General features: G+C 44.0%; 1 protein-coding gene across 2 annotated transcripts in view; it reads right to left on the bottom strand.

Moving 5' to 3' along the window:
• Window positions 1-8,119: 8,119 nt before the first annotated feature.
• The window catches only part of NAB2 (NGFI-A binding protein 2), a 60,770-nt gene continuing 46,744 nt past the window's right edge, over window positions 8,120-22,145 (bottom strand). The window contains exons 6-7 of one of the 2 annotated variants that reach the window (XM_088473123.1): window positions 21,041-21,238; window positions 8,120-16,706 (exon numbers count right to left, since the gene is read on the bottom strand). In XM_088473123.1, coding sequence (XP_088329249.1) covers window positions 16,612-16,706; window positions 21,041-21,238 — 293 coding nt within the window. In that variant the 3' untranslated portion in view covers window positions 8,120-16,611. The remainder of the gene's footprint in view (window positions 16,707-21,040; window positions 21,239-22,145) is intronic. The other variant, XM_088473124.1, reaches the window with a different exon arrangement.

The following is a 22,145-nucleotide window of genomic DNA, read 5'->3' as shown; positions in this document are numbered from 1 at the left end:
GCCTTCCCTTGAGTTATATCAACTTACCTGTATTATAAATAAAATTAGAGATTGGCTCTCTTCCTCAGATCCCCAACCCTGGGTTATTTTGGAAACAGATGTTCCTGGATGCTTTTCTATCCATCACCTGCTATGGATTCCTAGCAACTTCAGATTGTTTTATAAGACCTCTAAATCAACGGTTGCCATCCTTAAGGAGTGAGACAAAGTCTCTGCTGCCTTAAGATCATTCCCTTTGCCTTTGGCTAACCTCCCTTTTCCTACTTTGGCTCTACTGATTCCAAACCTGAGTTTGACTATAAAGTGTCATTGGGACATTAGTATTGTACAGCATTTGTTTTGTAATGTAATTTGATCAACCTTGTTTTCGTTTTTATTTACCCGCTGGAGAGTTTTATAAATTCCCCCAGGATAGGCACTGGATCCAGTCGTTGACTTCATGGCCTTGAGTCTTCCCGCGGCATATTCTGAGTCACCTCTCTGCTGTTTCACATAGAGATAGTATAAATTATGGTGCAACCTCCTTCAAAATGAGACAATACCTGATAAGCTTCCTATACAGCTTAAGTTGGAGGTGGACCTGGATTAGTACTGGAGGAAACTTTCCATTAATGGATTTAATATGTTCAAATGTATCAGTTATGCAGAGTTGTTTATTAAACTAACTACTCCATAGGATCTATTTAATCATGTTAGATTACATCGACTCTGTTGGTGGGGCTTTGACCAAGTAGGCAATGTTCTCTATGTCTTCTGGTGTTGCACAGTTTTCCTCTCTTTTTGTAAGGAGACAGATGATAGTATATTTCAAGTCTGTCTGTTTCTTTGTATCTCACCCCTGTGGATGCACTGCTGCAGACCTACTTGCCTGAGATCTCTGCTTATCATAGATATGTACTTGGCCATATTTTGAAAGCAGCTAAGGGCCTGATTCAGAGGCATGAGCAAACCCAATGGTTTACATACATATCCAATGTTTGTCAATCTGCACAGGATCTGTAATGTACATATCTCTGTCTTCAACAATGGTCGCAGTGCCCCCTACACTGCAGCATGACTGACATGCTGCAGTCATTTGGGGGCAGGGAAGGGGTGGCGACATCCAGTGCCCCAGAAAATGGGGACGTGCCGGCCTCGTTTTGTGGGCATGCCAAGGCAAGTGGATACATCCTTGGATGCAACTTCACTGGCCCAGGCAGCGTGAAAACACCGGCCATCCTGAATAACCTGAGGGTTAAGCTGGGTGCACACTAAACGACATGTGTACCCAGCGAGGTGACCCTCCCACTGACGGGCCGACATATCGGACGCCACATACACCTTAGAAGATCCAGTTGGCTGACCTGACGATACGGCTGACGATCCCATGGGAGCACATACCACTTTTACCGATTTCATCGAATTGATGTTCCGATGTGTCAGAATCGAGCAAATCGTTAAAAAAAATCGGACATTCACCCAGATTAGCTGATGTTGTGTCTTCATATGCTTCAGCAGATCACAAAAGCAAGCATTGGGCGTCTTTCAATTACAGACGCCTCCTGCTACTTTTACATAGTTTCACATAGCAGCTAGCAGTTACATATTTAAATCAGGCCCTAAGTCCTCTATCGCTCAGTTATGGAAATGTAATTAGGCTCCCCCTATAGCTATGATTATTGATAAGGTTCAGTGTAGTTTCCTCATGGAAACTTTAGATTGCCCCTATTCGAACCTCTGCTTCTTCTCCACTCATGAAGTGGTTCAGTTGGCATGAATTTGTCACTGAAATTAGGGCACAGCCTTCTTCCCCCTGAGTTCACACACTGTCCGCCTTATTCACTATTCAATTCTAGATGGTGTCCTTATTTACCCATATTTCATTGCTGCTTTTTTGTACTGTTCAAATGTTTTCACAGTGTATGATTGTAGTATAGTCACTGTACTGTTGTTTGCATCACCATCCTGCTCTCGGGTTATTATCCATTATGTATGTGATTCTATGTTCTATCCTAAATGTCTGTTGCGTGTCTCCACTTGGGAATTTAACCTTGGCCTCTTCCTTTCTTACCTCCTTCTCCATTTCCCTAATCTTATTATTCTTGTTATTGTTTGACCTATTATTTTATTTCTGTATGCAGTTTTGAAATTAAAAACAAAATTTGAAAAAGAAAATACAGTTTAATACATTCATCTTAAAGAGAAAACTCCCACATGAATGAATGTAGTGAAATGCAGGAAGGTAGACATGGGCTGACTAGACTGTTCATGTGACTGCCCTACATCATAAACAGCCTTTGTGATGTCACACAGCTTTGTTTTAAAGGTCACTGCTTGGTACAGAACTGTCGGTTATCTGCTGTACCTGCTGATATGAATTCTCACAGTGTAAGGTAAGATTATTTTGACCTAAATATTATATAAACATAATGCTAAAATTAACAAATGTCACATATTTGTAATATGTATGAAAATATAGTTTAAAACATGCATCATTAATAGACTTAAACAATTCCATTAAATATTGTGAAGTTGTTTACACCAGGAGTGCCCCCACCTTCCACACATACCCAAAAAGTACATAGTCCTATTCACTTTAAAAAGTTCCAACCTGAAAAAAAAAATTAAATCATTAAATAATTTATTTTGCAATTAATAAAATAAACTTATTGTGTGTTTTCTATCTATCTATCTATCTATCTATCTATCTATCTATCTATCTATCCATCTCTTACCTGGGGTCAGTTCTCTCTGACAGGTCTGTGCAGCCAGCTTATGTGCATGCGCAGGATCATGATCCCATAAAGGCGCACAAATTGATAAGCAGCCCAGGCTTCTAGGGACTACATCGGCTGCAGCCCATAGAAGACTGATAGGGCTGCTGTTATAGCAGGGGAGTGTCTTCCTATTGGAAGCTCTCTCTCTCTCTCTCTGCTAATTGCTGTCCGAACTGGCAGTCCCAGGGGAAGAAAACAGCTTCCCCTGAGACTACCTGTCTGGCTGTGATTAACAGGGAGCACTTTCAATGGGATGCCACTGCCACTGTAAAGCAGTCCCTGTGAGTGGCTGATGTTACCTTAATTCCAGTAAAGTCTACTGGAAGAGGAGTATCAAGAGAGGAGGGGACCTTTGTGCAGTTTCTGTCCAGGCCACCTCCTCTATAGCCGGCAGTACACAGAAGTAGACTCTGGCACTGTGCATATGCAGGTCTACTTAAAAATGGTGTGGTGACCATTTTCCCAGCGTTTCTTCCACTTCGCATGTACAAAAACCAAGAAACTCGCCGCCGCACCATTTATCCAGTGATTTGTCATGTGGGACTCCAGAGAGGTAAGTATTTAAGAACATGGGTGCACTGCATACCCTGCACCCATTAAATATACACCACTGGCAAAGTGTCACTTCTCCATACTCCTCTTCAGAGCACTCTATGCTGCTTTCCACAATGTTGATCACCCTATTCTCCTACTTCATCTTTTTCTTTTTCCACTGCAACTTTATGCTAATGCCGCAGCTGATCATGAACATACTGAGATGCCTACATGCGGCAGTACTAATCCGTGGTGATGCACCATTGGTGTACCATCAGATACACCATAGAAGCTTGTCCCAGCCCTATGGCAGGTGTAATTTCTCCGTCTGACCATGGCCACCTGTGTGAGCGATATTGCCTCTTTAGACGCAGCCACAGCCAGCAACACACCCGCGTCTGGCCAGCGCTCCCCCTATGTTACCTCCCAGGTACACCTACCCCACATGTTACCTACCAGGTACACCCACTGAAATCCCAGGCTCTTATGTCCAAAATCTTTCAGTGTCTTCCTGTGGTAACTATTGGGATGCATGCGCAGACTTACACATGCGCAGACTTACAACATCGGCCAGCTGCGGGCAGCATCTACACTGCCTCCACCTCATAATCAGGCCCTATATCTAATGTGACATGTTACGACATCGTAATCGTACAGTCGTTCCCCATCCCCTGCAGTGCCTACACTGAACGATCAGTCGTTCAGTGCAGGTACCCTCCATCATCCCTGAACATGGCCAACTGTCGCTGTCGGCAGATTGACCAGCATGTTCGGGCGATGATTGATGTCGGAAACGACCAGCGGAATCGCGCATAGCTGGTCGTTTTCGACATTTGCATGCCCGATTTGTGCCCGATTAACAAGCGATTGAATGATAACGATGTCGTTATCGTTCAATCGCTCTGTTTAATCGGGTAGTGGATGTGTGCCTTAAGCCCTTGCCCAGATAAGTATGGAAAAGCTCCTCTGAAAACACAATGTGTCTTTGGTGGGCAACCCATTAATTGTACCTTGTGCATCTCAAATGGCAGCTTGTAAGGTACAGATATTACATTTCTGTGTCAAAGCCCATAGTCAGGGGCACCAACGGGTGGGGTGGGCGAATACACAGGGGAGGCACGACCATACCCCCCAAATTGCCATGGTCACATCCCCTTCAGTGCTACAGTGCCCTGGTATTCACAATGGAGTGTGGATATATTCCTTTAGTACTGGGCCCAAAAACACTTGTAGTGGCACTGGCTGTAATTGTTACCTTCCCCCATTTACATCTCTTCCCTGCAGTGCTTAATAGCTCTAAGCTTTACCACATTCTAAAACACAAAGAATCAGGCGCTCACCTTCTGGGCAACTATATCTAGTAAGTATATAGTACTTAATTAGCACAATCTAACTGACAGCTGCCCCTACACATAATGGGGAATACTGAATACCCCAAATATTGTACAAAAGAATACTGGAAAGTGTTTAAGGCGCTGGTCAGTAAAAAAAATATCTTTTATTACATATATAAAGGAAAAGAAGGGGAAATGACATACAATTATAAAAAATCAACCTAAAAACTCGGAAGTTATATTGCTTCGAAATAGCAATCATAGGTATGCGTTCAGCATCCCGGCAGTCCGGATGCCAACGCTTACCATACCGGCTCCAGAATATTGACGCCGGGGGAGGATAGGTTCAAGCACCAGGGTGGAAGGGTTAGGGAAGGTAGAGGGGGAGGGTTAGCATACCGACCACCAAGTGTAGGTCTACCAAAATGATGGGCCATGGCCCCCTGTGCACACTTCGCAGTGCATACTTTCTTTTATTATGCCAAAATCTCCCCACATGGCAATGACACGCCCCCTGGGCACGCCCCTCCACCATCACCTGATAATATATTGTTTCATGTATACTGTTATTCTTTTGACTTTTAAATAATTTGGTTTGATACAGAATTTTGTCTACATTTTTATCTGGACAAACATTATGCCGTCATTCCAGTGGCTGGGTAATACAGTACAGAGGCCTAATCATTTCATTGATCTGACCTGTGCTCACTATCAATAAATATTTTATAAGAACTTGTTTGGAAGCATTTTTCTGACATGCTAGTATATAGTGTCTAAATGTTTGCATGGATATTTTACACAGCTTAGCATGTTAGAAACATTTTATTTATTTATACAATATTGGTCAACTTAATAACATCCTTTACACACTATAGGGCCTGATTTATTATGGATTACAATAGCGCACGCAGTTGGGGGATTGTTGAGTACTGTGCATGCGTATGCATAAAGGCTACACAGAGCACGGTAAGCCATCGCAGAGTGAGTGACAGGTAGTCAGCGTTTGGGGGTGGTGATGGGGGAGTGGTTGGAGAAACGCAGGCCTATATTAGCCATTGCGATGGCATACGCAGCTTGAGTGCTTACTGCGTGCAATGAAGTTAGCAATTTCTAAGTAAGGTCAGGGCTGCTGTAATTCTGCATGAGGGGCCGATGGTCCTCAATGTCACCAATGTATGCGCATTACTGCAAGGTATTACAGATGTGAGGTAGCTGTAGTGGGAGGCAGTGAGCGTCTCTATGCTGGCAGCGTGACGGCATTGCGATAGCATTCATAAGCATATTTTCAAAGCACACCTGTGTGCGATTACGGAGCTGCGATTGCAATAGCGATCCTTAATGAATCAGGCCCCATGGCTGTAAGTTTAGCAGGTAAACATACTGTAGTACATAGTTGAGTACTGCTGTACTGCATTTAGCAGTACTTTTTATATTGATAAACAATCCATAAACAGAAGAGTGGAATGGCACTCATTGTGCTGTATGTCACATTCTACTTTCCTGTTGCAACTGTGACTGTGTGTTAGGCATAGAGACTATTAGCATTCAACTGCCCCGAGAGCTTTCACGAATGTATTCAGTAGGGGTTTCCAGTTTGTGAATATGTACCTGATGTTAGCGCTGTCTAGTGTATTGTGTTTGATGTTTATGGAGTGAGCCACTTTCTGTGTTTCAGAGTGTTGTTATAGTTAGATGCAAGAGCATATGTTTGGGATACACAGGGAAGAACTGCAGCTCACATACTATACCTATATGAATGACTCTTAAACTACTTAAGTTATATGACTTGTTAATGCCTAATTGTGTTGCTGGGCCCAATTTTTATTCCAAGTAACCCTAAACAATTATTATCCTATTAAATTTGTTTCACTGAAACATAAAGGATGCATTATAGCATTGCTAATTTTCCATGAACTTCAAAAAAAATGCAACTGAACTCCAGTAACTATTAATTAACTGAGTATTTACCTCGGGTTGGGTACGGGACCCTGATGGTCAGAATGCCGACAGCGTCATCCAAATGGTCAAAATCCTGACAGATTTTGGTAAGTGTTTTAGCCACACCTTACTCTCCTCTCCCTCAGCCGAACCCTAACCCACCCCTCCTGCAGCCTTACCCTCCCCTCACACAGTCTAATCCTAACCTACCCCTCCCGCAGCCTGTCAATAACCTACTTCGTCCCGCAGCCGAACCCTAACCCACCAATCCTGCAGCCTAACCCACCCCTCCTGCAGCCTTACCCTCCCCTCACAGTCTAACCCTAACCTACCCCTCCCGCAGCCTGTCCCTAACCTACTTCGTCCCGCAGCCGAACCCTAACCCACCCGTCCTGCAGCCTAACCCTCCCCTCCCGCAGCCTATCCCTAACCTACCTCATCCCGCAGCCTAACCCTAACCCACCCGCAACCTATTCCTAACCCACCCCTCCCGCAACCTATTCCTAACCCTCCCCCTAGTGTCTAAATGTAACCCTAACCCTAATACTTACTGTCGAAATCTGTTGGTATTGTGACTGTTGGGATGCCACTGTCAATATTGTGACCGTTGGCATTCCGACGGTTGGAATCCTGACTAAATCCCATTTACCTCCCCTCTTTCATCCTTGAGATTAAAAACAGACACACACACTGTGATAATGGGCTATTGCCCAATATTGCCACATGTGATATCCCCAGAATCAGCGTGGTGGCTTATAGTAATCCAATAGGAATCAATCAGATATTTATGTACCATTTGGGAAATGTGGCTAGAAGTTGATTGATATTGGTCTGGGTGCATGGTAATCTACTGATCATACTGACAGAGTCCCTGGTGTGGTTGTCCCATATGTGGCCAACTTTACTGCTCTTTATATTCAACCTTCCTCCAACAAAAGAAATTCAATTTACAGATGCTCCAACATGAACCCTTCTGCTGGATACAAAATGCTCTGGTATTTCATTTTCCATCTAATGAACCATTGCAGTCACCTGAGCTGCTTTAATTAATCAATGTTTAAAAAAAAAACCTATTCATAATTTAATAGGAGGCCTGATTCAAAGATAGACGCTGCGTCTTTGGGCCTGATGCAGACATGTACGCTCTTCTGATTTTTTATGCAATTGAGCGATTATCTGTGAACTGTACATGCATCAAAATGCACAAGCACCAAGCACTCTCTGCGAACCTGCAAGTATACCTTCAGGTTCACAGTGTGATTGACAGGAAGGCACAGTTTGGGGAGGAAATAGGGGAGTGGTCGACAAAACGCAGACGCGTAAACGATCCCTTACGCACATAAGATGGCTCCAGCTTCTCAGTCCAGACGCCCATGCTGTATGACCGTGGGATTATTCAAATTGTCGATTATCGGAGAACCTGCGTATGGGCTGCAAGTGTGTACACAGTTGTAGTGCTGTTTGTGATGGCTCCGTTGGGTGTCTCAATGCTGTTAAGGAAGAGTGATATTTTACAAAAGAATCGCACTTCACAGCTAATAAATACACCAATAACAATTAAGATGTAAAATAAATTTTATTGTTTCAAATAAAAAATAAATATTCTAATATTCAATAAAATAAAAGACTACTGCTAGAATTTATATTCAGAATACATACAATACATAGGCAATCAGTTAACGTTGAGCTCATTATTTTATGTGATGCATAATGGGTCAGTGTCATCCAGGATGTACATAGAAAATCCATACTGTATTAGAGTCAGCAAGAACTTACATAAGCAAACTATAAGCACTTAAACTGTGAGTATAATAATAACACTTAGTTACATGTTTAGCATTTTAGATCATTTCCTGTTTTGGAGATATACAATACAGATACAAACAGCTTTTCTGAACATCTACAAATACCACCCCAATATGTTAACAATTCAAGGTGTAGCAAATTTGTAGATTAAAAATTAATAATAGTGATGATCCTGAAAAATTATATATACTTAGAATTTTGGTCACTATATTGTTTTGCTCTCATCTGAAAGATAAGTGTTTTGTATAGTGTACTATGTGTACTTTTTGCAGTTAGGAGTCTACAACCTCATCACGTGTCACCCATTTATTCTTACTTAAGCAGTTACTGTCATCTAAGTGTGTGTGTGATGATATATAGCTTTGTTGTTTGTCTGTTTTGTATAGATTTTGTTTGCAGAATATGTTTTGATAGAGGCACCCAGAGGGGATGGGGTGAGTACAAACTACTTGGGCCTCTCTTTACCAGAGACGTAACTACAGTAGGTCCACCAAAATGATGGGCCACGGCCCCCTGTGCACATTTCGCAGTGCATACTTTCTTTTTTTATGCCAAAATCTCCCCACATGGCAATGATACGCCCCCTGGGCACGCCCCTCCACCATCACCTGCTAATATATTAATTCATATATACTGTCATTCTTTTGACCTTTGAATAATTTGGTCTGATACTGAATTTTGTCTACATTTTTATCTGGACAAACATTATGCCGTCATTCCAGTGGCTGGGTAATACAGTACAGAGGCCTAATCATTTCATTGATCTGACCTGTGCTCACTGTCAATAAATATTCCTTGAGAACTTGTTTGGAAGCATTTTTCTGACATGCTATTATATAGTCTTTTGTGTGAATATTTTACACAGTTTATCTTGTTAGAAACATTTACCTTATTTATACAATATTGGTCAACTTAATAACATCCTTTACACACTATAGGCCAAATGTAATAGGGTAAGAGTTTAGAAAATGTGAGAGTAAACTCTCACACTATTAAATCTCGGCCAATGTAATAAGAGTCCGAGAACATACAAACTCACATGATTTTCAGACTCAAAAATCTCTTACGATTTAAACTCTCATTCAGATGTTTTCCCATTTTGAAAATACAACTCGACCAATGTAATAGTGCTAAACTCTCACATGTTCTAAACTCTCATCCTATTACATTTGGTCCTATGGCTGCTAATATAACAGGTAAACATACTGTAGGACTAAGTTGAGTGCTGCTGTACTGCATTTAGTAGTAGTTTTTATATTGATAAACAACATCTAAATAAACAGAACAGTGGAATGGCAGTGATTGTGCTGTATGTATGTCACATTCTACTTTGCTGTTACAAGTGTAGTAGGCTAATTTTATAGGAAAGAGTGACTCTTGTGAAACCATTATTGCCTCGGTCACAATGGGATTACACTGCACTTCAGTTCCTCAGTTCCCAGCAATGTGTGTGTCAGGCTTGCCTACCCTCCCGATTTGGTCGGGAGCCTCACGAATATCGGGTGCCGCACCCAACCCCCTGGAAAGGCAGGCAAGCCTCCTGGCCGCCACCTGCCCCCCCCACACACTACTCATAGAAACCCCTGCAGCGGGGTAGGGGGCAGTGACGTGATTTGTGCTGAATCGCGTCACCGTGGCCCCGCCCCCTGCTTCATAATGCCAATATTTTCTGCATTGTGAAGAGGGGGGCGGAGCTGAATCACGTCACCGTGGCCCCGCCCCCTGCTTCATGATGCCAATATTTTCTGCATTATGAAGAGGGGGCGGAGCTGAATCGTGATCACGCGGCCCCACCCCAATGCCGCATCATTACCCGGCTGCGCCCCCCACTGTGCGCAGATATTCAGGTCCCTCCCGGAAGGAGGGAGCTGAATGTCGGTAAGTATGGTGTGTGTCCCTGACTGCCCCTCAACACACACACACAGTCACAGAAAGCAGCAGACAAATGGTGATTGCCTTAAGAGGCCCATACATCAGCAATAACAAAAAAACAATTCACAGATCCTGTGGTTTATTTCCCCAATCTAAGGATTCCCCAATCCACCAATCTGTGCCCATGCATCACAGACATTTATAAGTCATGTGCAGGTCTTTTTCAGGAAAGGCAGATCTGTCAATTTTGAAAGGCTTTTCCTTTACTAGTACGGGTCTGCAAATCTGCTGATTGTTACCATACACTAGCAATCTACAGCCCCAATTGTTATGTGACATCCAACATGTTGGACAACCTGATTCACCAATTTCAATCACTTTTTGGATGGAATCTGTCATCTGGAAACCCCATACATTGTAGATTTCTTTACACAATCATCTGCAAAACGCAGGATTGCCCCAATTTATTGCTGGTGTATGGTGGCCATTAGCCATCGAGATTTCAGCTCCCCTGAGAGCTTCTATTATTCAGTAGCAGTTTCCAGTTTGTGAATATGTACCTGATGGCAGCGCTGTCTAGTGTATTGATTCACGTTTACAGTAAAATGAGCACATGTTTGGGACACACAGGAAAGAATTGCAGCTCACATACTGTACCCAGGGCCGTAACTAGAGGTGTGTGAGCGGCCTGTATCTGGCTAGCAGGGTGCCTGTTGTGGTACCCCGCTGCCAGAATATCTAGAGCAGTGCTGCTTGGAGCGTCCTCAGGACACTCCAGAAGGTCGCAAAGCTGCCCTTACAGCCCCCCGGAGCATCCTCAGGGGGGGAGGGGTGGGTTAGTGTTAGGCTGTGGGAGGGGTTAGGGTAAAGGTTAAAATAATTACCAAAATCCATCAGGATTTTGACCATCGGGATAACGCGGTCGGTATTCTGACCATCAGGATCCCGAACCTGAGGTAAACACCCAAGTAATTAGATACTGGAGTTCAGTTGCATTTTTTGTAGTTCATAGAAGATTAGCAATGTTATATAATGCATCCTTTGTGCTTCAGTGAAACAAGTGTCATAGGATAATTGTATAGGGTTACTTAGGCATTAACAAGTAGTTTAGGAATCATTCATATAGGTACAGTCAGTGCTGTAGCTAGTGCTCACTGAGTGACCATTGGACATCTGAGTAACCCTCAGGCCCCCAGGAGTTGCGGTGTTTGGGGCACTGTGAGCGACATCACAGCCCCAGATCTGCACCTGCGCAGTACGGCTTCTGCACATGCACAGATCTAAACTCATCGGAGATGTGCGGAAACATTCGGTTTACATACATATCTTTAATTAAGACCTGAGCGCATATAATCGTAATGGTAAATAGGGTTAATTTCAGGATAAGAGCATTTTGTCAATGGTCATGTTGGAAGGACACAGGCACAAAAAAGGACAAGACTGGTTGCACAGGGGGCCTGATTCACTACGGATCGCTATTCTGCTTATACACACGCAACTGCATTGCTAATATCAGCGGTGCTATTTAAATGTTTGCATTCACATTGCGTACGCAGCCTGATATAAGGACGCCCACTTCCCCTTACTCACACTAGGGCAACATAGGGAAACAATCGGTAACATCGGACCCGTGCATACAATATGAGATCTGAATAAGTTATGCACGCCCCTGCAACGGTGTTGAAACACACTGGTACGCCTGCATTAGACCGACACCCCCATCACCACCCACAAACGGCACTTCCTGTCAATCACTCTGCCAAATGCAGTTTCCATCGCAATTGCTAGTTTGTGCACGTGCACTGCGATGTATACGCATAACACAACAATCGGCCGATTGCATGCGCCTTTGCAACTGCGTTCCTTGCTGTATCAGGCCCAGAGCGCTGTACTTTCCCAGTTCTGCTTATTCCTTACTTCACACAAAAGAAACACATTAAGCCAGAGGTTACTAAACTCCACCATTAAAGTCCAGGTTTGAAGGATATCCATGCTTGAGCCCAGGTGACTTAATTAGTACCTCAGTCAATTTGATTTAACCATCCAGCCCCAAGCATGGATATACCTAAAACCTGGACTTTAATGGCGGAGTTTGGGAACCTGCATTTAAGCATTGTTTTTCTAATTCAAATAGTTTTGTTTGCTCTACACCAATTTAGTTTATAATACCGCTTTTCCATCTGACAGCCGGGTCGCACCCGGGAATACTGTATGTTCACACGCCCATCCCGGGTATGGCCTGGCTGAGACCCCTTACAGACAGGCAGCACTAATGCCGGTCAATGAAGTCATCTGCATTATATACGATGAGCTGGCGCTTGGAGATGATCTCATCTCCAAGAGCCGGCTCTTCCTAGGGTTGACATGCTGGCTTATTTCTACCTGGCCTTTCACACTGCACGCGGGTTGCTGCGCGCTCACGTGCAATAACCAGGGTTATTGCCGCTAGTGTAAAAGGGGTACTACATGTGATCATCCCAGATCTGAGCCTACTTGGCCAGAATTACTTAGTGTCTCTAGTTTACCCAAGTGTTTTGTATTGTATGCCTCAACCTTGTGCATATATGTCATTTTGTATATAGTAAAGAATGTTAAATAGCGTAACTTCATCCCAGTCACCCATAAAGATACATGGTGGCTCCCCTACATGTCTGGGGTGGGAATGGGGGGGGGGTGATGGTGGCACATATGTGGTGTATGCAGAGGCACACATGGGGAAGGTGCAGAGGCAATCATGGGGAACGGGTGGAGGCACACATTGGGAGACAGAGAGAAATATTTATATACAAAACTGTAAATACAAAAGGGGAAGACAGGCACACAGTGGGGGGAGCATACAGTTGCATCAGAAGGTGAGATTTCCGTACTCACAGTGGACCTCATTCAGAGCCACTCACAAGCGATGTGCGCTCGCAAGTGGCCTGATGGTCTGCGAGCGCACATGTGCATGCTTCGTTTTGCGTGAGCGCGAACTAGTCGGTGCGATCGCATCCCGCTCGCTCGCCCAGCAAAGACAGCCCAGTGAAATGAGTGACAGGAGAGGCCGTTTGAAGGTGGTAACAGGGGCTGGACACTAATAACAGGGGAGTGGAGGTGCGAAAGCAGACGTGCCTGAGTGTTTCAACGCCGTTTTTAAGGCGTGCATAATTAACAGGCAGCGTCATGGTACACGTTACTTTCTTGTTTTTTTACACTGAAGTCCTCGCAGTTCTTACGGCAGGGTAAGGCAACCACAAGCGCTGCGATCGTTACCGATGGTGCAAGATGTACCAACGTTTTAATACACTTCCTGGAGATGACGTGCGCTAGTGGGCGTCTCTACATAGGCTAATGGGTATCAGCATACACAGAGCAATCGCTCGCACAGCCAAAGTGGGTGTGCTTATGCCTTTCCGAGCGAGCGCCTGCCATGGGGTCACTTTGAAAAATTTACATTCGCTGGATGCGAGGGGATCGCATCTAGCGAGCGGCTCTGAATGCGGTCCATTGTCTTATCATCTTATGCAGAGAAATCTATTCACATACATAAAAATATAGAATTGTATTAAAGTAGCTTATCTGCCATCAATTCTACAGACCAGAGGGCTGTCATGATGAAGGAAAAGTGGGTTATACTGCATTACGTCTACTGAATGCAAAGCTAATTCTATAACAAATGGATTAATTTGCTGTCATTGTCTATATATTTTAGGTTTCATATTTTAAGGTAAAATAGGAAAACAATAAATGTTCTGTAACATATACTGCTACCAGCAAAGCCTTGCACTTATTAATACAGTTACTTGGGGTAAGGGACAGGCTTTCGCAGGAATATGACAGCATGCAGTGAGTTACCTCTGAGATAAAATAGCTTTTCTGACAAGGAAAGGCAAGACACCAAAGTACAGACAGATAACAAAAACATATACAGGAAGTAACATACAGTATCTATACGTACATTAATATGACAACAATATACCCTACTAGTTAATGTAAGACTACAACATTGATTACAATATTCATTACAGTTCTAGGCAGTGTCAATGTGTGACATAAAGCAATATATTAAAAAGGCAACTGAGGAACACTTTATAATTGATGACAATAAATAACAATCTAATGTACATATTGAATGTATATGTTCCTGCTGTAATGTATAGTCACTGAGCTACTCCTATAGAGTTAGTTGTATACAAAGGAGAATAAAAGCTTATTGTGTGATTTCCAAGGCAAAGAGCAAATAAGCTTAATACACACTTTCACTAACTATTGAAAAGAAATTTTTTACAGGCTGGTTTTATCCAAACCAGCAAAATAATTCTCCTGCTTATGTTATTCCATGGAGAAGTGACAGCAGTGCTGAGAAGGATACTATGATACGTTTATTGCAGGCAGAATATAAAGTCAGTTTATTGCTTTGTAACAAATAGACACAGTATCAGTGAGGTTCACAATAAGTGGAATCAGACTGAACAGTTGTTACTTCCTGATGACTCTTATTTGTATTAATGAAATAAGTAGCCACAGACATTACTGTGCCTTTTAGAGGCCCAGGACCCCTGTTCTCTCATACACCACTTAGTATATTACCCCCACTCCGTCCATTAAATGCGTCACTTGTGTGTAGCCCAGATGGGAGAAGTAATGGGCATCTGCGCCGCCCATGCGGCTTTACGCCCTGAACTGCGGCAGCTGCCGCACGCCCCTTGTTACTGCACTCAGTACAGCTATGGACTCCCAAGTAGTGAAATAAACTTATATAATCAAAGAACAAGAGAAATGCAGATTCAGATTTGCTAAATTGCAGTGGTACATCATTCTGTGTGGCTACATTATACAGGGATACAGAGTGTAACTACCGCTGTTTAAATTCAGTCTATATAAATACACCCCTAAATGTCACAGGCTCTAGCTGAATTTTAGATTATATATAAAGTGACCAGGCATGAGTTCATAGCATGCTTATAGTCTTCAGAGACGCCCTCTTTGTATCATATAGAGATCACATAAAGAATCTCCAACCTGCCAATTGCATGCATACACTGCAACTCTACTGCTGCCAAAATAGGTGGCACAATGACTTTGTTTTAGAATGTCACATACAGAAATGCCAAAAATGACCAAATCTCCTCACGCTGTTTCCTCCAGTGTGGTCAGCAATACTGTTCCTCACTGTCACAGGTTATGTACTTAGTGCAGTCCTAATACTGTAAAGCATATGTACTCCCACTAAGCCATGTTTATAGTTACCTCCCAATAACTGCAGTTCTGGAATTGGCATAGAGGTTGGGCTATGACACACTGAGGGTGTGGCCACATGGTAGTAGGTATAACATTACCCTCCAGTAGTGAACGTGGACCTCATTCCCCTGAGCCGGCCCTAAACAAGCACCATCTTATTGCTGCATGAGGTAGAGGCAGCTGACTCTGTGGCATGCAGCAGTACAATACTTTCCAAACCCCTTGCAAAGTGGGACAGTCCCAATGAAATTGGAGTGGTTGGGAATTTTGATTTACTGTATGGACCACACATTCTGCAGATCCGCTTGCTTCTATATGTGTGCCTAGAATATCTCCAAGTGTGCACCCACATCATGCTTTTTTTAAACATTTAAAGTATATAGAAGAAAAAGCAATTTGCGCCCAGTTTTGTAAGATGGTGGTGCCACTCATAATACATTGATGGAAGTGCGTATAGAAATGAACTATCTTGCAGTGGTGCACATAGAAGAAGCACAATGCCCTCCATTATATAGGGACAAGACCTGATCTCCTGGACCTCATAGGTTATGAAGAATTCAAGGCCTCTTTAGAGAAGGCAAAAGATTGACAAAGCCGGGACCATCCCTGTGATTGCACGTTCTCCAGTCCTTTATATACTTTACATAATCCCATCCCACAAAATGGAATCCTGTATGACTGGTTCACCTAATCCATAATGACCATGGAAAGCACGTGATCCCCCCATTCGCCGTTGGCACCGCCAGATGCATGCACTTTCCTGCAGAACTGGTTGTATTGGCACAGAAGAGCATTAGCACTGCAGGTTTTGACTTTTGTGGTTTGTAAGTGAGCTTGAGTCATAATACAATAACCATTACAATCTCAGTTAAAACCAATACATCCATAACAATTTGCATTACATTATATTTAAATTCAGTTATTTTACAACATTATTTATTATTACAACCATGTTGCCTGATGTCCACATATTATATATTCTTGGTAAACAGCTATACTTAATAAGGAGGCTATTTAAGGTAGTAGGATTTTATTTCTGAAAGATGGCTCAATGTCCTAAATGGCTTTGGGTTAGGGAATATAGAACTTCTGCAGCTCTAGTCAGTTACTCCTTATCCTTAAAATGCCCTGGGCTTGCCTTCTCATTTGCCTCAGTCCTGCTCCTTGCAGCTGCCGGATCGCAGGTCTGTAATCTGTGGTGACACTGGGAGGCTTGAGCAACTCTCTGAACCACCATCATCACATTCTGCATGAGAAAACAAAGTAGTGTCAAATAATAAATGTATAATATTTGTCTCAGGTTACATGTGGTATACAATGAATCTTTCAGAAGAAACAATTTCACTTTAAGGGGCATATTCAATTAGACGCGAAAAGTCGGAAAGGTTTCGCCTGCCGCACTTTTCGCCAACTTCGCGTGTTTTGGAGGCGAAATCTTTTCGTGCGCGGCCCCGCTTTTCGTCCTATTCGATTCCAAAGACACAAAAACGGGACACAGCAAAATGGAAACAGGCGATAAGTGCTGTCAGATTTGGGAAAAAGACACCCCCCAAAAGATGTACTAACATTGGGGATCAATGTAGTTGCCTGCGAATAGCCCTACTGAAGCTATTTGGGGTACTTAAATGCTCTTAATAGCTGCTAATTAGCGTCTTTGCACAAGTGGTGACGAATAGCATTTAGCAGGTTTTTTTTGGAGAAAATAACTAGTCCCAAATTTGGGGTACATGAAAATAGATGCAAGCAAAAGTGAAGTTTTGAAAAAAGCATGAAAAACACACCTTTAGCAAGCACCTGCAATCAGAAAAACACCTCCCCCATACTTGCAGACCCCCAAAAGCTTATTTTGCCAGTTTTTACATTTGTACCCCAACTTTGTTCTTTTTTGCCCCATTTCTCTATTTCATTTTTTGGGGTGTCCTTCAATTGGGACCTTTGGGGACCTGTCCCAAGGGTGCAGAGTGGTTTCCCCACCTTTGCACCCCAAAACCGCAATTCTGCACTTTTTTCCGCCTGATTTCATAGGCAAATCTTTTTCGCCTATGCCAATGCATTGACTTTCCACGTAGGTGAAAAGTCTTTGGAATTTTCGTCTGGCGAAATGACATCATCGGCGAAACTTTTTCACCGAAAACAGTTTTTCGCATCTAATTCAATATGCCCCTAAGTGCCTCTCTGCAATGCTTCAAACGGGCTCTTAAGACCCACTTCTTCATCAAAGTCTTCCAACTCTTATCCTAACACTCAGTCCCATGTTCATTGTCTACCCCATTGTGTCACCCTTGTCTGTCTGCCCCTGCCCTTTAGATTGTAAGCTCTCACGGGCAAAGTCCTCTTCCCCCATGTGTTTTTCCTTCCCTTACTATTACTGATGGAACCTAACTCTTGACTGTCACAGTACTTCTTATTTGAGTGTTATGACCGCTGTTGCAGCAATGTTTATATCCCCATGTACTTGCCCTGCATTGTCTTGTACTGTCACTATTTTCTTATTCTGCTCAATTATTTATATACCTTAGTAGGTGCTGCGGAACCCTTGTGGTGCCATATAAATAAAGGATAATAATAATAATAATAATAATATTGTTACAAAGAAAGTGCAAAGAAAATTTTCGTTTGGTAAAAGATTCAGCGTTTGCACATGATTCTTATGATAAGTTGTCAGTTGAGGTGAACCCACAATAATAATCTCCAAAGAAACAAAAAATTAAATGGACCAAACTGGGAGGTACAAAAACCATCGGAGGAGGTTACATCTGGGTATGTACGTACGACATCATACAAAACATAGGCAGTAAAATTACTAAGGCCCTCATTCAGAGCCGTACGCTCTGAGCAGAGCGCACGCTCTGAATGAGGGCCGGCCTCCATGAAAATGGAGCGTCCTCCTGGACGCTCGTATAGCTGTGGGTCACCACCCACAGGCTATACGAGCGTGCAGTTGGATGGCCGTGATGGTCTTGACCATCGCGACCATCGAAACTGCGAGCCGGAGCCTGCGGTTGAGGTTTTCAACCGCAAGCTCCGGAGTGATTTTGGCTCTATCAGAGCCAAAATCACTCCCACTGACATCACTAGTGATGTCAGTGGGCCGGCTTCTGATGGGAGGCGTTCCCGTGGGAACGCCCCCGTCAGGGAGGCACGCCCCCGGCACGCCTACCAAAGGGGGCGTGCTGTCAATCAACATCGACAGCACGCCCCCTTTGATCAGACACAACGAGCGAAGGACTTTCCTTCGCTCGTCACGTCTGGCGCATGCGCATGACGGAGCTCCCTCCGTCGTGCGCATGCTCAGTCCAGAACATCGACCCACTTGCGAGCACACAGCCGCTCGCGAGTGGGTCTGAATCAGGCCCTAAGATTGCATTTGATGACAAGATGCATTGTTTTTGAGGAATGAGATTAAAAGTATGTTTACTTCTGGTCTTGAAGATGGTGTAGAGACAGCAATTGCCATAAAGGAAGAAGCAGCTAAAAGGCACCGCTCAAAGAAACTATTTTCTTGGCCTATCCTCCAGAAACCACTAGAGGGCCTCGCAATTCAAACAATTACCATATATCAGTGTGTCCTAAAAAGCCCAGTTCTGTGAAACTTTAAACATCATAAAGTAACCCTGCAGTACTGGCAACAATTAGCTGCTAGTCTTAAACCTCCACTACTTCCTCTAAGAGAAAAGGGCATGTGGTTAAAGCAGCTAGTGGTGTCCATAACAATTTGCATTCTATTGAGTGGTGTCACTAGGGGGGTGTGGGCCGCACCAGGTGACACCAAAATAGTAGAGCTGTTCTACTATTTTGGTGCACCCCCCCTGGATGGTGTAATTGAGCACCGATGGATGACGCGTGAATGCGTACTTCATCCATTCCACAGCCCCCTGTGTACAAAGAGGCTGGGGCCTTCGCTTGAATTCAGTATTCAACAGTAACAAAAATAAAGAGTGCTGGTGTTTGTGACCCAGTCACACACTGACTGTCAGACTGGGTTCAATGAAATTCAGTGTTCAGCATTGCAATAGCAAAAAAAAAGTGTGTTGGCGATGTTTGTAAAACTGTGTCCCAGTCACACACTGACTCTGGGACCTGGGTTCACTGATATTCAGGCTGGCCGCTGGCTGGGTCTGAGACAGAGAAGGAAGGACCTTCCAATCCAACAGCTAAAGTCAGAATGGCAGGGCGTTGTGGTGGGTGAGGAGAGAGTAATGGCTGTCCGTAGTTACATAGAAACATAAAATTTGATGGCAAATAAGAACCACTTGGCCCATGTAGTCTACTCTAAGTTGATGTCATGATATCATAACATATGGTTGACCCCCGAGGACCATGGGTATGCGTGACGCCAACACGTCATCTGATCCAGTCGGCCCCAACTTCACTGTCACTTCCCGGTCTTCTGCCCGCCCCTCACTGCTGATTGGCGGGCCAGGCCCTCTTCCACACTTATTCCTTTTCTGGCCCCCGTCTTCTGCCCACACACCGCAGCAGGCTCTCCAGCCTCCACCTGCTAAATCCAGGACAATTGGGCATCCCGAAAACTATTCTAGGATGCACCCGCAAAAACCAGTCCATACTTGTGAAATCTGGGACATATAGCATCCCTGTCTTAAAATAACCTGGGCTTGCCTTCTCATTTGCCTCAGTTGTGCTCCTTACAGCTGCCGGATCGCAGGTCTGTAATCTGTGGTGACACTGCTAAACTTGAGCAACTTTCTGAATCACCATCATGTTAAATGCTTATTTGTTACTAGTAGGTGGTTGCCGTTGCCACCCACCCCAGTTTTGATATACAGCTATCTAAGATTTTACACCATGGACCTTAATGTACAGATTATAAGGTCTACCACAGATTTTCATCACATTTCATCACATTGTTAATTAACACTTAGGGCCTGATTCAGACCCACTCGCGAGCGGCTGTCCGCTCGCAAGTGGGTCGATGGTCTGCACTGAGCATGCGCACGACGGACGGAGCTCCGTCGTGCGCATGCGCCGGACGCGACGAGCGAAGGACTTTCCTTCGCTCGTTGTGTCTGATCAAAGGGGGCGTGCTGTCGATGTTGATTGGCAGCACGCCCCCTTTGGGGGCGTGCCGGGGGTGTGCCTCCCAGACGGGGGCGTTCCCAAGGGAACGCCTACCGTCAGAAGCCGGCCCACTGACATCACTAGTGATGTCAGTGGGAGTGATTTTGGCTCTGATAGAGCCAAAATCACTCCGGGCCTTGCAGTTGAGAAACTCAACCGCAGGCTCCGGCTCGCAGTGGCGATGGTCAAGACCATCGCGGCCATCAACCTGCACGCTCGTACAGGCTGTGGGTGGTGACCCACAGCTATACGAGCGTCCAGGAGGACGCTCCATAATTATGGAGGACGGCCCTCATTCAGAGCGTGCGCTCTGCTCAGAGCGTCCGGCTCTGAATGAGGGCCTTAGTTGTGTGTTTCTCCTTTCTTTCCTACACTTCACTTTTGCAGCTGTCAGATAGAGCAGGTTAGATGTTTTCTACAATATGAGTTTTAAGTTACAACCATATATACAAGATAGACTGTCTATTTTGCTTATTACTGAAGTGAATTACATCTCCTCACCAGAAATGTGAGGTGTACCAGGCACACACAGACTAAGACGGCCCAATCTGTCACGTGACACAAGCCGGGCCAGCCGTAAACCTTCGTCCATTAGAGTCTGCTGCAGAAGCTGTCTGCTCCAAGGAGCTGGATGTGGTAGAGAAAGAGATAGGTCTGTAGGGGGAGCTCCAGGGGATGTGGGTATTCTTACTGTCACAGCTGTATGCAAAAAAAAAATTCACTATTATACATCAATGGATGTGCATGTAAGGCATTTATACAGATATATCACCAATAGGAATGAGATGGTTTCTGCAGGGGTATGCTGATTATCAGTAAAATATTGGGCAGAATAATGCCCATTCTTTTCTACTATAAATAGCAGATTGACATTAAAAGATTGTGCATGGTTTTTGGTTAGTTTGCAGCTGTCAGATAGAGCAGGTTAGATGTTTTCTACAAATAGTTGTATTTTATCAAATTTGGAACCGCTCTGTATTTATGGAATGGGGTGTCCCTATACATACTGCTAGCTGTTTATATGGAAGTAATTGCTGCTTCCCTACTACAGTGACTGTACTAGTGACTACACAGTGACACATATGATTGTGTTTCCTCCTGCATTTGTCAAGTGAGGAGCTTGATGTCTAACAGCAGGACCAGATACAGGGGAGTTAGAGAACTTGCCATCCTTGTACTGTATCTCCTTCCCTCATACTGTCATTCATCCTTGTATCTCCTTCCCTCATACCGTCATTCATCCTTGTATCTCCTTCCCTCATACAGTCATTCATCCTTGTATCTCCTTCCCTCATACCATCATTCATCCTTGCATCTCCTTCCCTCATACCATCATTCATCCTTGTATCTCCTTCCCTCATACCGTCATTCATCCTTGTATCTCCTTCCCTCATACCGTCATTCATCCTTGTATCTCCTTCCCTCATACCGTCATTCATCCTTGTATCTCCTTCCCTCATACAGTCATTCATCCTTGTATCTCCTTCCCTCATACCGTCATTCATCCTTGTATCTCCTTCCCTCATACCGTCATTCATCCTTGTATCTCCTTCCCTCATACCGTCATTCATCCTTGTATCTCCTTCCCTCATACCGTCATTCATCC

Source organism: Taudactylus pleione, unplaced genomic scaffold, assembly GCF_031769625.1.
Source record: "Taudactylus pleione unplaced genomic scaffold, aTauple2 ptg000130l, whole genome shotgun sequence".
Taxonomy (NCBI): Eukaryota; Metazoa; Chordata; class Amphibia; order Anura; family Myobatrachidae; genus Taudactylus; species Taudactylus pleione.
This window is presented reverse-complemented; position numbering and strand designations above follow the sequence as displayed.